This window comes from Cydia strobilella, chromosome 9, assembly GCF_947568885.1.
Source record: "Cydia strobilella chromosome 9, ilCydStro3.1, whole genome shotgun sequence".
Taxonomy (NCBI): Eukaryota; Metazoa; Arthropoda; class Insecta; order Lepidoptera; family Tortricidae; genus Cydia; species Cydia strobilella.
This window is the reverse complement of record NC_086049.1, coordinates 7,406,187-7,423,739: the sequence shown is the minus strand read 5'-3', so window position 1 is coordinate 7,423,739 and position 17,553 is coordinate 7,406,187. Positions and strand designations below refer to the sequence as shown.

Below are 17,553 nucleotides of genomic sequence, written 5' to 3'. Positions count from 1 at the left end.
GTGCGTAGACAAGATGCCAATCGTTCACGCTCCGTAGCGTAGTTATCTCTCTCTATAACTCTTCCATATTAGTGCGACAACGACAGTTGCGTTTCGATCGCTACGGTTGTTACGGAGCGTTAACGATTGGCATCTTGTCTACGCACCCTGGAATCCGGCGAACGCGATTTCGCGTCTACAAAAGTTACCTCTGTCCCACACACTTCTTAGCCGTTTTTTGCTGGCAAATTTAGACCTCAAGGACACATCGGTTTTTAGCATTGTTTAAGTCTGGGACTCGGGGTTAAGGAATTAGATCCAATACAAATGTTTGGGTAAATACGGCCATGTGAGCGGATGGCATTGGCATCATTAGCTGCTTGCCCGGAGGATTGCAAGTGGGACATTAGATTTGTAGTAATTTGGCATACGAAAAGATATTTTTTTTATGTTAGAAAGCAGTGATTTTAGCCATGTGTCTGTACATGTAACTAATTAAGCCCTGCACTAGTTGTTTATATTCTGTTACGCAGGGCATGTACATTGATAAAGTTTTCGACATTTATAATGAGGCGCATGAACTTTGAAAAAAGTCGAAGAAAGTTTGGAAAAAATACTCAAAAGTGAGGTTAATAAATTTAATATTGTTAGAAGACAGTAAAGTCAATGGTCTCACTAACTAATATAGATTGAAATAACTAGTTTCGGTTTTATTTTCTTTGGAGGGGATTTGGAAATAACGAAACCAGATATTCGTGTAGGTACATAACACTTATATTTTAAATAACGTTGTGAAAGTAAAATAAACATCTTCAAATTAAAACAAATAACACAATACACATTCGGAGATTGTACGACCATCGCATACATTGCGAATTATAGCATCTTCAAGTTTTATGAATGTATGTGATGGTTTTATATTTACCTCGAAATTTTTTATAATGCAGATCTGATCAAAAAATTCGTAATGTCAGTAGCTGCTATTGTATAACAAACCTTAAATACGCATATGTTTATGACACTGGTCGTCTATCTTCGAATTATTTAAAAATAAAACTATAATATTTAATAATGAGAGCCAGCCTTACACAGCAAGAGTCACTTTCCAGAGTATTGGGTCAAAATACATTAATAGGTTTATTTTTTAATGAAGCACGATGCATCCCTGACAAAATGATCACAGGTAGCGTTTAGGCCATTTAGTCTGATACTTTTACGCTTATAACAATGTCTTTTAAATAAATCAATTTTAACATAAATTATAAACAAAACCTTTACAATCAAGTGCAGCTTACATAATCTAACCTATGTGCAAATAAGAAAATATTATTTTCAGTATTTACATTTTTTAAACCCAGTAAGAAATTTGTGATCCATAGAAATAAAGTATAAGAGCCAATATACATATACAATATTTCATAAATAAATTATAATTATTCATAAAATCACATGATAACTTGCAAGTCGTTCCCGGTGGAGGCTGCTGCCCAAATAATATTCCCATTACCCGACCGAAACCTGCCGCAATTCCAGTATTATATCACTTGGATAGTACGAGTACGAGTCGTGTGCAACATGCAACGACCGTTATACAAATATAACTCTTACTACGTACATACCTATTGTAAATCAGCAAATATGGTGTTTTATATTTTTAAAATCACAACATCCCAAGGGCCAAGGCACTAGTGTGGTATTTGTTATGAACATTTGATAATATCGCCCGCTAGCTACGGTATTTATACTGTTAACTACAGTCTATACACGACACTACACCACAACAATGCTTTACGTTATTTAATTAACGAAACTGGTCCAATATTATACGGTTCTTAGTAACCAATCTTTGGCATGTGTAATCAATCAACGAATTAGGTTCCAAATAGTTAAATCCATGTTCAAAAATTAAATATAAAAGTTCACTGGTCCGTTTTACGAATCTACATGATCTTTCTAGCCTCAATTGGCAACATTTTGGACCGCGAGCCAGGCGCAAATTTCGTCAGTCATCGCCTCCCGGGCGAAAACTCGTATAGCGGTTAACGGCTATGTATGATGAACCCTCGTGAACGTCAGCTGCCGCTCCGTTGGTGGGTTGAGGAATGGCAGCCACCGAAGCGCGTAACACGGTCTTTCCACCGCGATACAACCGGCTGACGATTTGTTTTATTAACAATAGCATCTAAACTATCATCTAACAAAGTATCAAACGGGAGGCGATGACGCCGATGACTGAAAAGAATTTTCTTTTTTACATGTTCATGTGACCAGCTGACGGTCTTTCCACAGCGATACAATCAGCTGACGATTTTGTTTATTTACAATAGCATCTGAACTATCATCTGACAAAGTATCAAGCGGGAGGCGATGACAAAAAAAAATTATAGACTTTATTTGCTGCCATTCCTCAACCCACCAACGGAGCGGCAGCTGACGTTCACGAGGGTTCATCATACATAGCCGTTAACCACTATACGAGTTTTCGCCCGGGAGGCGATTGGTCATGAAATCTGTTCCTGGCCCGCGGTCTATTTTAAGCGTTTAACACGCGCTTAGAAAAAAAACAAGTGGCCGTTTGACCAACGTCAGTAGTTTAGACAGGTCATTCTGGTCAAATTGTAGTTTCGCTAAATGGACCACAAAGCACTCCGCAGCAAAATGTGTTATTTGGCCAAATATGAGCTTAACACGATTTTATAAAATACTGTAAAGAAATCCGGAATCTACTAGTATAATATTTATGACCAGATTTAATGTACAAAGTTTGCTGCAGAGTAATTCGTAAATAATCAAAATTCTGATAGTAGCGTTACGTATTCTCACTGCAAACTCTATAAAACATAATAAATTAACTGTCAACTATAAAAAACAATCAGATCTATTAAATAGGAAATAAATAATGTGTAGGGCCGCATTTGACCCTTCAATGGTACCTGTTGCTCTCATGTGGATATTCGAGTTTTCCAAACGGAAGACTTTTCACCTGGAAAGATGCCAAAATTACAGTTCAAAATCGAGTATTTAATGAAAGTATATACACTACGGGTATGGGTAATGTATTTGGGTAAAAATATTGTTATGTAAATATTTGAACAATATAATATGATTAATAAATCAGTAACAATTCTAAACAGTACTAAGTTCTTAATTGGTCATGTCCTATCAAAAATAAAATTTTCTACTGTGCAGGCTACACGTAATTTAATATTTTTAACACAATCAATTGTATTTTACGATCACAGATAAATATTTTACTACTATTGTGTTGTCTTGTAGGATTGTTTTTCTACACAACACAATAGTGATTGTAACTGTTTACTAACTATTGTTTTCATATGTACACTAACAAGAACATGGATTATAAAAATCTGAAATAAACAATATTCATTCATTCATAAGGTGCCAATATGACACAAATATTGGACTTCTCACATCCAACTACTTGGTTTTCATTTTCTATGATTTTACAGTTCTACGAAACTGTAGGTAGTTTATCGCTTTCAGCTTTGGTCATATGCGACGTATCATATAACTTTTCACGAGGTCCGAATTTTAGAAAGGAACATATTTATCAGGTTTAATTTCTGAATACTAACCTGTTCTATGAGATTCCCCCGCGATGTTGGCGTGGCGCGGAACGATGTACTTGGAGTCCTGGAACATGGTGAGCACTAGGTCCTCGGTGGTGGGGTGGTACTCCACGCCGTTGATGCTGGCCACGAGCGGCGAGCCGTCGTAGTTGCGGTTGGCGTCGCGGGCGGCCCCGCGCGGCGGGCAGTCCACGGAGCGCGGCCGCCGCGAGTCGACGGGCGTCATCTTCGGATTTATGTGCACGTCTTTATGGATGTACGGCTCGGTGGATGCGCTAGATTCGTTGTCGCACTCGCTCGTGCCGCCGGTCGGTCGGTTGCCGTTCACCTCGACTATTAGCGGCCGCTGCAGAGTCGGGGATTGGATAATAGTGGTGTTATGTACGACGGGCGCGGGGTCGGCGGGTCGGGGCTCCGCGGCGTTATCGTCGGGCAGGCTCGCGATGCTTCGCGCCGAAGGGCTGCGCGTCGGCGGGGTCATCTCCGACTCGGACTCGTCGCCGGGAGCTTCGATCTTAGCGTCCTCGGCGACTTCGTCCTTGACCTCGGCGATCTCGTTCAGAGTTTCGCTCGCTCGTTTCACGTATTTCGGCATTCGGAGCGCCCAGTGGCCGCCGTCGTCCGCGGCGCGCGTGTGAGCGACGGTGGGTTTCTTCCGTTTGTAGAAGAGCATGTAGGCTGTGTTGTTGACGAGCTCGCCGGAGGCGTTGTCTACGTCGACGGGCGTGACGCGCGAGTCGTCGAACTTGTACCAGCGGCCGTCGTAGGGGTTGCGGCAGGCGGCGGTGTAGTGGCCGGTCTCTAGGTCGTCGCCGTGGTGGTAGCACACGGCGTACAGGTCGTAGGTGTTGCCGGGCGGCGCGCCGACCCGCGAGGCGCGGCGGCGCGGGGAGCGCGAGTGCCCGGCCGAGTGCGCGTGCGCGTGCGCGTGCGCGTGCCCGCCCCCGTGCCCGTGCCCGTGCCCCGGAGCGTCGCTCCCGCCGTGAGCTCCGCGCGGGGCCAGGTGCGGCGTCATGTCCAGCTCGCTCAGGGGAAACTCCACCATCGTCGTCAACTTTGTACTCGTTCGACACTTGGCTTGCCTGCGACAAACATTTCAACATTCAGTGCCTATTCAGGAAACAAAAACAGAGTTTGCCCTTATTATTTCATATATTTGCGAAGTATATATCTCGAATAATTATCTCATTTTAGTAAACCACTTAAAAGAGCATTCGCAAAACGGATTCTTATATTAGAGACACCGAACTGCGTTCCAAAACCGCCATTGTGGATGTGGGCATGAAGGCCGCCAAGCTAAAGTGGGACCGGGCAGGGCACGTCTGCCGAATGCACCCGGAGCGCTGGACCAAACTAGCCACAGACTGGGTCCCACAGGATGGATCTCGGGGCAGAGGAAGATCAAAACGGAGATGGCGGGACGACCTTGACACATTTTGTAAAGAGTGGCGGGAGTATGCATCGGATAGGAACAAATGGCGGGAAAGAGGAGAGGCCTTTGCCCAGCAGTGGGACACTCTTACAGGCTAATAAAATAAAATAAAAAACTTACTGCCGAAACCGTTTGAGATGAATGACCAAGATATCCGGCAGCGACCACAGGCCGAGCGTTTTGACGACCGGCATATACCTCTGGCACTGAGGGCACCTGTAACAAACAAAGGGATCATAATGAGTTAAGAAAAAAACGCCGGTAACGTAGCATTAAAGCGGTAAGGACTTACAAATTACACGTCGTGGATTCGAACCCTGGATCGTACCTACCCATTGAAGAACATCTGGACTGCTTCGGCAAATGACTGTATTGTTTTATAGACTGTGACGTAGGTAGCTACTATACTAATGATTACCTAACTTATTGTGTACAAAAATAACATACATACGAGTATGTCTTTATCCCTTTATTTTTTGTAATGTTTTTACCTAACTAAAGAATGTATTGTACCGTAAGCGCGATTTTATCAACACTGTTATGTTAATGAACTCGATGATCATTCTTATTTAGTGCCTAGTATAGTGAGACAGTAAGCGTGAATACGCCTTTTGTATTTAAAACAGATTTTGGTTTACAAATTACTACATTAAAACCGGTTGACTGGGCTTTTTACCACATTGTATAATGTAACATTGCAGTGTCATTGAAATTACGTATATCAGAACAGAAATCAGGATGTGTGGCTAATATTCCTTGCAGTACTTCAAACCTAGAGAAACCATAGAAACTCATATCATGTAACATATCATATAACTCACCGCCAAGCGTCCTCCTGGGCCAGCTGCTCGGCGCGCGTGTAGTGCGCGAGGCACGCGTGCAGCGTCAGCGGCGCCGCCGAGCCGTGCGCCGACACGTGCACCTCGCCTCCAGCGGTATTATATCATGTAACTCACCGCCAAGCGTCCTCCTGGGCCAGCTGCTCGGCGCGCGTGTAGTGCGCGAGGCACGCGTGCAGCGTCAGCGGCGCCGCCGAGCCGTGCGCCGACACGTGCACCTCGCCTCCAGCGGTATTATATCATGTAACTCACCGCCAAGCGTCCTCCTGGGCCAGCTGCTCGGCGCGCGTGTAGTGCGCGAGGCACGCGTGCAGCGTCAGCGGCGCCGCCGAGCCGTGCGCCGACACGTGCACCTCGCCTCCAGCGGTATTATATCATGTAACTCACCGCCAAGCGTCCTCCTGGGCCAGCTGCTCGGCGCGCGTGTAGTGCGCGAGGCACGCGTGCAGCGTCAGCGGCGCCGCCGAGCCGTGCGCCGACACGTGCACCTCGCCTCCAGCGGTATTATATCATGTAACTCACCGCCAAGCGTCCTCCTGGGCCAGCTGCTCGGCGCGCGTGTAGTGCGCGAGGCACGCGTGCAGCGTCAGCGGCGCCGCCGAGCCGTGCGCCGACACGTGCACCTCGCCTCCAGCGGTATTATATCATGTAACTCACCGCCAAGCGTCCTCCTGGGCCAGCTGCTCGGCGCGCGTGTAGTGCGCGAGGCACGCGTGCAGCGTCAGCGGCGCCGCCGAGCCGTGCGCCGACACGTGCACCTCGCCTCCAGCGGTATTATATCATGTAACTCACCGCCAAGCGTCCTCCTGGGCCAGCTGCTCGGCGCGCGTGTAGTGCGCGAGGCACGCGTGCAGCGTCAGCGGCGCCGCCGAGCCGTGCGCCGACACGTGCACCTCGCCTCCAGCGGTATTATATCATGTAACTCACCGCCAAGCGTCCTCCTGGGCCAGCTGCTCGGCGCGCGTGTAGTGCGCGAGGCACGCGTGCAGCGTCAGCGGCGCCGCCGAGCCGTGCGCCGACACGTGCACCTCGCCTCCAGCGGTATTATATCATGTAACTCACCGCCAAGCGTCCTCCTGGGCCAGCTGCTCGGCGCGCGTGTAGTGCGCGAGGCACGCGTGCAGCGTCAGCGGCGCCGCCGAGCCGTGCGCCGACACGTGCACCTCGCCTCCAGCGGTATTATATCATGTAACTCACCGCCAAGCGTCCTCCTGGGCCAGCTGCTCGGCGCGCGTGTAGTGCGCGAGGCACGCGTGCAGCGTCAGCGGCGCCGCCGAGCCGTGCGCCGACACGTGCACCTCGCCTCCAGCGGTATTATATCATGTAACTCACCGCCAAGCGTCCTCCTGGGCCAGCTGCTCGGCGCGCGTGTAGTGCGCGAGGCACGCGTGCAGCGTCAGCGGCGCCGCCGAGCCGTGCGCCGACACGTGCACCTCGCCTCCAGCGGTATTATATCATGTAACTCACCGCCAAGCGTCCTCCTGGGCCAGCTGCTCGGCGCGCGTGTAGTGCGCGAGGCACGCGTGCAGCGTCAGCGGCGCCGCCGAGCCGTGCGCCGACACGTGCACCTCGCCTCCAGCGGTATTATATCATGTAACTCACCGCCAAGCGTCCTCCTGGGCCAGCTGCTCGGCGCGCGTGTAGTGCGCGAGGCACGCGTGCAGCGTCAGCGGCGCCGCCGAGCCGTGCGCCGACACGTGCACCTCGCACGCCTCCAGCGGGTCCCGGATTATACTGTGGGGAAAACGACTTTATGATGACGTAGGAAGATTTACTTTCGGAGTATGTAATCATCATAAAATATATAAAGTACTATTTTGTATGGAGACGGCCGCTGTATGACGCCACCGCTATCCTAGGAAACCAGAGCTTAAAGGATAGACATTCCGAGTCACATTTCCCGTTATTTTTACCGTAAACTCATTGACCTTGTATTAATGGAAACGGGGTCTTAATTAATAGTTATAATAAACAAGCTGTGAACCTGTCTCTGTGCGCTGGGTCCCACAGCAGCTCGAGTCGGAGGTGCGGGTGCTTGTCGTGCGCGAACAGCGCCTGCTCCACGTCCAGGGCAAACAAAGGATGGGGAAGCTGAAACAACACATTCGCTTTACACTATTAAACTCATCTAGGTAACGGCCTTTTTGAAGAATGTTTGCGGGTCTTATTGCCGCATTTGCGGCCCAATCTACATAACATGTACAATGACCGTTGTGGCAATTAGACGCAATCGCAAGCATTTTCAGAGATAAACCGGTTTCAGACTGGACGAATAGTCGTGCCGAGGCCGGCTTAAGCCATTATCGTGTAGGTTGGCATCATTGTCTCGCAGTCGATATTGCCGCGCGAGAAAACGTCGAGCCACAAGCTATTCGGAGTGTTTTTAGCCGAGACACGTTCGACCGACCGACTTTCGTCCTCGCACACTGTGAGAGCAAGTATTGTGGTACCTCCGGCTGCAGGTAGGCGGGGTCCCGGGGACGGTACGCCTCGGCGATGCGCGCGCGGAAGATGTCGGCGCCCTGCGCGCCCTCCAGCACCAGCTCCGCCACCACCGCGCTCATCTCCTTCAGCAGCAGCTTCTGCAGGTCCTCGTATGATGTCTCTCGAGGCACTTGCATCGCGTACGGTGATCCTGCGAACGATACAAAACTGTAGCATAGAACGAGCAGTATTTAAACTAACATTAAAATGGGTCAATATCAGAAAGAGATTTTTTTTTTTTTTTTTTTTTTATGACGAAGTATTTCGATATTTTGATAATATAGTTGGTTGCGTGGTAAAGGTCTCCGATTATTACTGAACCACCAGTTTGTCATTGAAACGCGTGTTCGTCAAAAAAGTTTCCAACGAAATCCGGTGTTCGAAACGCCCCTGCTCGTGATATTAGCCCATATTCACATCGGGTTACTCGATTTAACAAATATAAGCCGCCAAATGAATAGAAATAAAGAAAATAAATTAAGGAACTTTGAGTGATAATTAATAATTATAATACATCGGAAGTTACGGAAAACATACTCACTAGAAGCGGCATTAACTAAACTACATAACTAAAGAGATACAGCCCGCTAAACAAATGCGATCAGTTACCGAAACGCTCCCCGTCGAGTAAGTTGACCCAGAGGATGAGCAGGTAGGGCGTGGTCGGCGTCTGCAGCAGCGGCGGCGCCTCCATGCAGTACAGCGCGCCGAGCTCCAGCCCCGCCGGCTCCCAGCCCAAGCGCGCCACGCACCAGCCTGCGAGAACAGACAATGTATTGCAAGAAAACTTAAACCCAGAACAAACTGCGATGCGGCTCTAGTGCTAATCGCATGCAAATAATAATTACTAAAACAATAGGTAACCTGAAAGCCACGAGTTAATTATTTACGCAACGCTGCTCGCGGCCGCAATTTGTCCGTTATACACAAACTAGCGAACCGCCCCGGCTTCGCACGGGTAGTTCAACTAATTTACAAAAACCTTTACAAAGTATACATATAAATCTTTCTCTTGAATCGCTTTATCTATTTAAAAAAACCGCATCAAAATCCGTTGTGTAGTTTTAAAGATCTAAGCATACATAAGGACAGACATACAGAGCGGAAAGCGACTTTGTTTTATACTATGTAGTGATGTATACCGGTCGACGCCGCCAGAGTAGATGTGAAACGAATTTATTCAAAGCACTTTTAGAGTTCCGTACCCAAAGGGTAAAAACGGGACCCTATTACTAAGACTCCTCTGTCCGTCTGTCTGTCACAAGGCTGTATCTCATCAACCGTGATAGCTAGACAGTTGAAATATTTACAGATGATCTATTTCTGTTGCCGCTACAATAACAAATACTAAAAAGTACGGAACTTTCGGTGGGCGAGTCCGACTTGGTCGGTTTTTTCATTCTTGTAGCCGAACACTCAGTAGAGTTGTTGGAGCCGCTGGCAGACAAGTCGAGCGACCGTGACCGTCTTGCTGTTGCAAGACAGTGCGTGTTTAGTATTCTTGCGCCCACTGATTTATCAAATTATGTTGACTTTTCGGAGCGTCATCATGCATGTTTTCTTTTTGTTCCGCAGTTACTTCTTTAAAATAGAACTTAAATATTTAAAATAGTACTAACGCAAATCATAACAATGCACATTTTTAAAAGAAATTATTAGGATAGACGATCTCGACGTTACTCTCGTCGATCTCGACGACGAGAGTAATGACATTAAAAACACACAGACTATAAATGCTTTCAATTAAGTACCAGGAACTAAATGTCCGTGGTATGTGGTTTGTTTCTATGGAATTGGCATAAATATGCCAATTCCATTAAATAATGACACATATATTACTGTTAAACATTGAGAATAAATGCCATGTCGGTAGTATACTAGCGCGACTTAGAAATAATGAATTACCAGTTTCATTAATTTCGGCCAAAATGATGTTGTCACGTTCGATGCCAGTGTCCGTGTGTAGGGTCGTTCGCAGGTCTTCCATCGTGGAGTTGGGCTTCAGCTCCACGCCGATGCGGACTTGGCGGGGTTGTTGGTTCACATATACAACCTAACAATAAATTAATATTTTGATATTAGACCATTATATTTGAATATACAATAATAAATACATACCAAATTCAAATAATTTTGAAGTCAAGGAATAGTAAAATAAAAGCATTAATAATAAATATTGCAGTGCCCTCTAGTGAATTAAATCACATATAAACATACCCATCGTAATTCTAAACAAAATATTTGTTTGAGCACTAGGAATAAGCCTCTCACCCTAACTAAGTAGTTGCGTTTTTTTATTGCGGTCGCCATTGGAAAGAATAAGACAGATTTTTACGTCATATACTCACATTAACAGGTAAGGGAGAGATTTGTGCAGCGGCCGGTCTGGGCGGTAGCTGTACGCTCACGCAATGGAAAGGGTCGAATGTACACGATGTCCTCTCACACTTTGCGCATGTCAATGCAGACCTGTGAACACATTCTACGATAAAAATACGAAAACATCACATATCACATAAGTAAGTCTTCAGTGGTGTACTTTACTCCTATTTTTATTAGGATTAGAATGCACTCTGCAGAAGAAGAAGTAAGCATGCGGTGAAATTTTAAAATGCAATGCATTCTAGTGAGTTGGACGCGACATCGCATCCAAGTGACGGGGTTATAAAATCCGTATTCAAAAATGCCAAACCGTTTTGGAGATAAATGGGAACATTAATTCGTGTGCACAAGTAAAATTAAAACAAACTTACAAAAAGTCATTCACCCTATTATACCGCAGCCTTGTATTGTGGGTTATAACTATTGTTTACAAATTATTGCAATGACTCATCTGTGTCAGATTGTTGTGGCCTTGATCTTTATCTCACATATGCTACTTATAGCACCATTGCATGCGGGCATCATATGGCTGGCTTTTATTTAGCTTTTTAATACATATTAGTGGCGGGGCATACACAGAACTCGATTTTTATTGGCGTGCCTATTTTAGCTATGACATTATTATTGAAAATGATGATTTCTAATAAACTATACTCAGCTTTATTCATGAAGAAACAGCATAATTCTACGTTAATTTTTATATCAATAGTGCCTTAATTGAAAGTACCCTTTTACCATAATGTAAAATAGGAATATTACCGGTATTGAGCTTGAAATACTGCCTGGACAAATGAACTATTTCTTCTAGCATGATTAGCTAAGGTTTCCGCAGCAACCACCTCATCAGGTTTACCGCATGTGTTCTGGAACATACAACAAAAATATTAAAACACGAGTTATAGTATAAAATTTCAAATATTAAAAATAAAGGAAAAAAAATATTAAAACACAAGTTATATTATAAAATTTCAAATATTCCAATGTCAATTATGCCAAGCAGGTGACCAAACTAGAATTTCAATTTTCTACTTCAATTCTTGTCTGAGTTCATGGTTTTATAAGGAGTACTACTTAACATCAACACTCTTAACACATTGGGAACCTGCTACGAGCGTAGCGCTACAAAAATATTGGCAGTGAATTGTGAACTGATCTTCATAGGACCTTATTTATTTGCAATAAGGTTTATTATTTGTTAGTCAATTGTATGGATGGTGTAGTCAGCATCAAATTACCGTATCAGACTATGCGTCAAAAGTATCTACTATTATCTGATAGCTTTACAAAAAGAGATAGGTATGTCTATTTATAGATCAAGTAAACTGTTGCAGATTAACAATTAAACGCAAACTGTCGAGATAGGAATATCTATAATTGGAAAAGTAATGAATTGCTGACTGTACCCTCCTAGGTAAAAAAACTGTTTAATTTATATATTTTTTTAATTATGTATGACAATTTTGAGAGACTGGCCAGATGTAGTTCAAAATCGGGAGGAATGGAAGAAGAGGGGGGAGGCCTTTGCCCAACCGTGGGACACAATAGGCTCACAACATCAATAATGTATGACAATGTTAATAAAACCATACAAAAGTAATATGGTTGGTGTTGTTATTACCTTAATAGTTTTATATTTCTTTTTAGTGGCAGTGTTTAAATCTTCATGAACCTTATCTAGCAACCAAAAAAGAAACTCTTGTGCATCATGCTGGCTGTTCCCTCTGTACTGCATGCCATGCCTCTCCACTGCACCCTGTCAAATAAGGAAAAAAAACATTTTCATTCAATACATGTAACTATATTAATACACATTAGCAACCCACCCCAGCTTCAGACGAGTGCAATGTAAAAAATATTAATCAGTGCCATATGTCAACCCATTTACAAAAAACCTTAATGAAAAACTCCATGTAATCATATTAAAATCCGTTGCATATTTAAGCTTTAATCATACCAAAGAGGATATAATAAGATAGAGCGGTACTGTCATAGTAAATTTTGTAACCACTGTAAATTCACTGCCATCTATCGACATACTTTAAAACTAAAAATGAAGATATATATAAAAATACGTTAAAATGTATTTAAATATGGATAAACGATTTTTTTATTTGCATTAATTATTTTTATATGATTTCGACCCATGTTCCTTCACTGATATGCGTTAAAATTATAAATAACAAACGAAACTGTCAACGCCCTCTATACGAGAGTAGGCCAAAACTAGTGGCGCCATCTGATCGAGAATCAAATTTTCGTGATTTTCAAGGAACGTTTTTTCCTTAGACTGTATCCATCTATTACGGAGTTAGAGACAGATGGAGCAACATTCATTTTCTAATATGTAGTACCTACCGAGTCATTTGTTTTATCAACTAATTTTAAAAAACTTGTCTATTTGGTGATTTTGTTACATATGTATTTTTGTTTCCACATATTTAACCACACATTTTATTGGCCAAGAGGCTGGATTTTAATAATCATTGACATCTTCATTTGCAATTGAAGTTGTTAATTAAAAATATCCATGGCCAAACACAATTAAGAACATTATTATTTGTAATAAGTATGTTCATTTGCCATGACAACATGAATGCTATCTCTGATAGTGTCATTTACCACAATAACTCATTGTTTGGCAAACTGTATATTACTGTTGAGGTAATTAACAGGAATTTAAATGCCATTATTTGATTTAACTAGATCACCAATAGCATTTATTTATCAACATAAATTCCTCTGCGACCTTATATGATACAAATCTCAAAATTTAGATTGTCATAACACATTGCATTTGTTAAGTTATGTATATGGTCTCAGTTTGTCCTTTAAGGTTGACATAGTATTATATGATTCTATAGGGAGCCAAACAGGCACATTAATTAGTAAAATGTGTTTTAATGACATAAAAGTATGATTCCCACCGAACGGGCGGAGTCGGAGCGCATTTCACATTTGTACGCCGCGGACAGACTCCATCACTTCTGCCATTCATAATGTATAGGTACATTGAAAATGAACTGCGGCAAGTCCTGCACGGCTCGACTCCAGCGGTCGGTGGGAATCGTACATAAATGGCTGACAACTTACCTTGAATGCAGTACTCATGTCAGGTGTGTATCTACAAGCCCAGAGAGCTTTAAGAAGAGTTGCTAGTTGTTCCGTTACTTCACCCCTTGTGCCATATTTTTTTGAGTTAATTTTATTCCTTTTTTGTAAGTCTACCTGAAAACCAGAAATAAAAACATCAATATTAAGAATTAGAAATAGTCAAGATAGAAGACTTAGATTAATCAATTTCATAATAGTTAATAACATTATTGGAGTTACACATTTGTTGCCAACCCTTTAAGCTTATTTATTCATTGTATACTGTATTAACAGGTCAACCCGTGGAGCGCTCTAGTATCACACGTGTGATACTTACCCAATTTGGGTCGTAGCAACTCAGTTTCAGACGTGTGTTACTACAGATCAATATGGGTCAAACTGCTTTGCATCAATTTGTTGTATGATGGTCAATTGACAGGTTAAGGGGCAAATAAGGGTCTTTGGAATGTAATTTATCTGGCTATTATATACACGGTGCCCATGAGGAAAGGGAAAAAATTAAAAAGCATATTCCTGACTATATTTAAAGTTAAAAATGTCATATAATGTTTGCTGGATTCGGCTTTGTTTTTGCAAAATATCAATTTTTGTGCAGGGTTGATAAAAATCATGATTTTTATAAAAAAACCATAATAATCCGATTAATTTGATTTAAATCGGATTTATTTGATTAAAATCAGATTTTATTTTTTATTTTTTCATTTTCTTGTCTTTTTTTATTAATTAAATAGACAGTTCAGTTCAGTTACACACCGCTTTGTTAAACTTGCCGGAAGCGGACTTATGACGAAATGCGTCTCGTGTTTTAGTTTCGGGGAATCCTGGAACTGTTTCAGTACCATGCGTCTTTCCCCAAAACTGTTACGCTATGACTCGCTTGCACATGTGTGCGTCAGAGATGGGCATTAATCGATTAATCTTTTAGTTAACTAATCAATCGATTAAAAATATTAATCGTCATTTTTTAATCGCGATTAATTTAGTTGCGATTAAATTAGTTGTGAGAATGTTCGACTAACAACTAAATTAGTTTTAGTTTCAATCGACTAAATTTCACGATTAAATCTATATTAAAACTACGTAGTCGCTCGTTTTTGCATTTTTTTTCTTGCAATATGTAACTACAAGTACGTATGTATGTAACATACGGAGGTACTCGTATGTTGTAACTATGTTAGTTTGGGTTCCCCAGTTCTTATTTACCCTTAGATAAGAGAAATTTAATCCAATTTCAGAGAGATGCACTACTTTAGTAGCAAAATAATAGTGAGAACAGATCTCACTCCTTAGAAACGGTCAAAATATCGTAAGTAATACATGAATATTTTATTTTTAAACATCCGTTAAGATGTCCTAATCAGTCTGTCAACATAGCCATACCGAGGTATTCTATTCAATTTGCTTCTAACATTAGTCGCGAGAAAATAGTCTAACTAATTAGTCGATTACAAAATTTAGTTGTCTGAAATCAATCGGCAACTAATTTAGTTGCAACTAAATTAGTTGCACTCTATACAACTAAGATTGATCAATCGTCGTTTTCAATCGTCAGTCGCAATTAATTCTTGTAATCTTAATCGTTAGTCGATTACATTTTGCCCATCTCTGGTGTGCGTGCCGTAGTGGTCCGGGGAATTCCCTAAACAATTTTGGGCCGATTTGGTTGTAGTAAAAATTTAATGATTTAAATCAATGATTTTTTTGAAAAAATCCCTTGATTAAAATCACGATTTAAATCATAACAACCCTGTTTTTGTGTAAAAAAAGTTTAGGTAAATCAACAGTATAAAACACCTTGTTGACATATTAACCGTCAGAATATTTGAATATTTTCTGTCAACTTGCCCTAAGGCACCTTTATACTAGAGAAGCAAACGTTATGTATTTATTATGTATGAAAAATTAGAACCTTGGTCCATATAACATTTACTACTCCTTATGACCCCAGGAATGCATGGTTCATTTTTTTCCCTTTCCTCATGGGCACCGTGTCTATATTACTATTGTATTTTAGGAATAAGTACATTGTATACCCTAAACCGGTTGATTGTGACACTTACTATTATAAGATACTATCGTAACATCTGTAAACTGACATGCACAATCTGACAATAAATAATTACTTACTTACTTACTAAATAGAAGCCACACATAGCTAACATAGTGCATCCTTGGAAGCCCTGCAAACATTACTCTCCATCCGGTCGGGTTGGGCACTAATATCCCACCAAAGCTTAGGCCAGAATTACACAGTAGTAAAAAGTACACTAGCATTGGCAACAAGAGCATTTAATGCTTCACCAAACCCTAACCCACAATAGATGGTCTAATAATATTCTAATAAGAATGTGAGGTCCAAATGAAAAAATCTTTGGTAAGCTACACCAAATCTGCATTGTTTCTCATAGAGATCAATAAGCACTATTTTAAGTTACCTTATTATGTAAAGTAATGGAATGTTCAAAGCGCGAGAGTTGAAAGTGTTATACCTTGTAATGATCTAGCACAAAATATTCTGCAATAACATCAGTATGTGAAAGGCACTGCAATACAGCATTCATATAACAAGTGTTGCCATGGTTTTTGATGCCTGTAGCAGCTGGAGTAGAGCCTGGGGGCCATGGAGGGTCACCGCTGCATGGAACTCTCTCACCATTCAAGACTGGTGGTGCTGATTTTACCTGTTATCAATCATATCAATATTTTACTGAATAAAGAATGAAATGAACATTTTCGCAATAACGCTCAATAACTCATTAGAACTTCTTACCCCGGACACATTAACGGTGCTCATATGTTGCGCTATTTTGTTCAGAAATCGTTTCCATGATGGCCTTCTAAACAACTTCCTCTCTATTACACCGTCGTCCTTGGTGGTTTCTACGATTGTGGAGCTGGCACTGACTTGCTTATTGTCGCTATCGTTGCTCTTACTTTTGCTGGAACCTGGCTTAGTGGTACCAAAGGGATTACGAGGCAACGTAAAGGTCCTCTTTAGTCGGGATCCTTCTACCTGTTTTGGTGTCATGTTATTATCCGCAACTTCGTTTATTAATTCACTCTCCGAACATGATTTTAGAACTGATGACAAATTATTAGTCGACATAATCACTGTTTTATTCTATAATTATACTTGAAAAGGGCTATAATAAAAAGAAATCTGATTATAAAACATTGCATTGCAATAGATATGTCACTGACATAAGCGCCATTTTGATTCATCGAATGTAAAGTAAAGGAACGGATGAGTGAATGGATGAGTATATAGTATATTTTCCACAGATTAAAATCGAGGGTTTACCGCAAAAATCGAAAATCGAAAGTTTATTATTTGTCTCTCTGTTGCTCAAACAAGCAAGAGTGATAGAGAGGCATTTAACAACATTTCGTGCTTCGATTTTCCCGGTAGGCCCTCTGTAATGTTTAGTCTGATTTTTATTTCAGGGCTCCATAGACATTTTAACAAATCGCAAGCGATTTTTTGATACATTGCGGTATTTGATTGATTGATTGAATCCGTTGAACCGTGGTTATACTCTTTGGTTGAACCTACAAACTACCGCACCGCACCGCGACCTTGGTGCGTATCGATAGTGTGTAAAAGTCGTAACACACAGAAAGAGATATCGCTTTCTCGCTCTTACCTATGGGTGCGTCGCACAATGACCTTGGTGCGGTGCGATGGTGTGTTACAGTTTAGGTGGTCGCCGTACGTGCGTTAAGGACGCAGCTATAA

The 17,553-nt window shown here is 42.2% G+C and overlaps 1 protein-coding gene across 1 annotated transcript; it reads right to left on the bottom strand.

Moving 5' to 3' along the window:
* Positions 1-731: 731 nt before the first annotated feature.
* On the bottom strand, positions 732-17,041 carry LOC134744197 (ubiquitin carboxyl-terminal hydrolase 31). Its single transcript, XM_063677917.1, has 14 exons — positions 16,588-17,041; positions 16,307-16,498; positions 13,797-13,931; positions 12,325-12,459; positions 11,466-11,569; positions 10,673-10,793; positions 10,230-10,377; positions 8,934-9,080; positions 8,291-8,475; positions 7,825-7,931; positions 7,443-7,574; positions 5,122-5,217; positions 3,576-4,651; positions 732-2,962 (listed from the first exon to the last, which is right to left on the bottom strand). Exons 1-14 carry the CDS (start codon positions 16,921-16,923, stop codon positions 2,922-2,924), a joined length of 2,955 nt encoding a protein of 984 aa, XP_063533987.1. The 5' UTR covers positions 16,924-17,041; the 3' UTR covers positions 732-2,921.
* Positions 17,042-17,553: the final 512 nt, after the last annotated feature.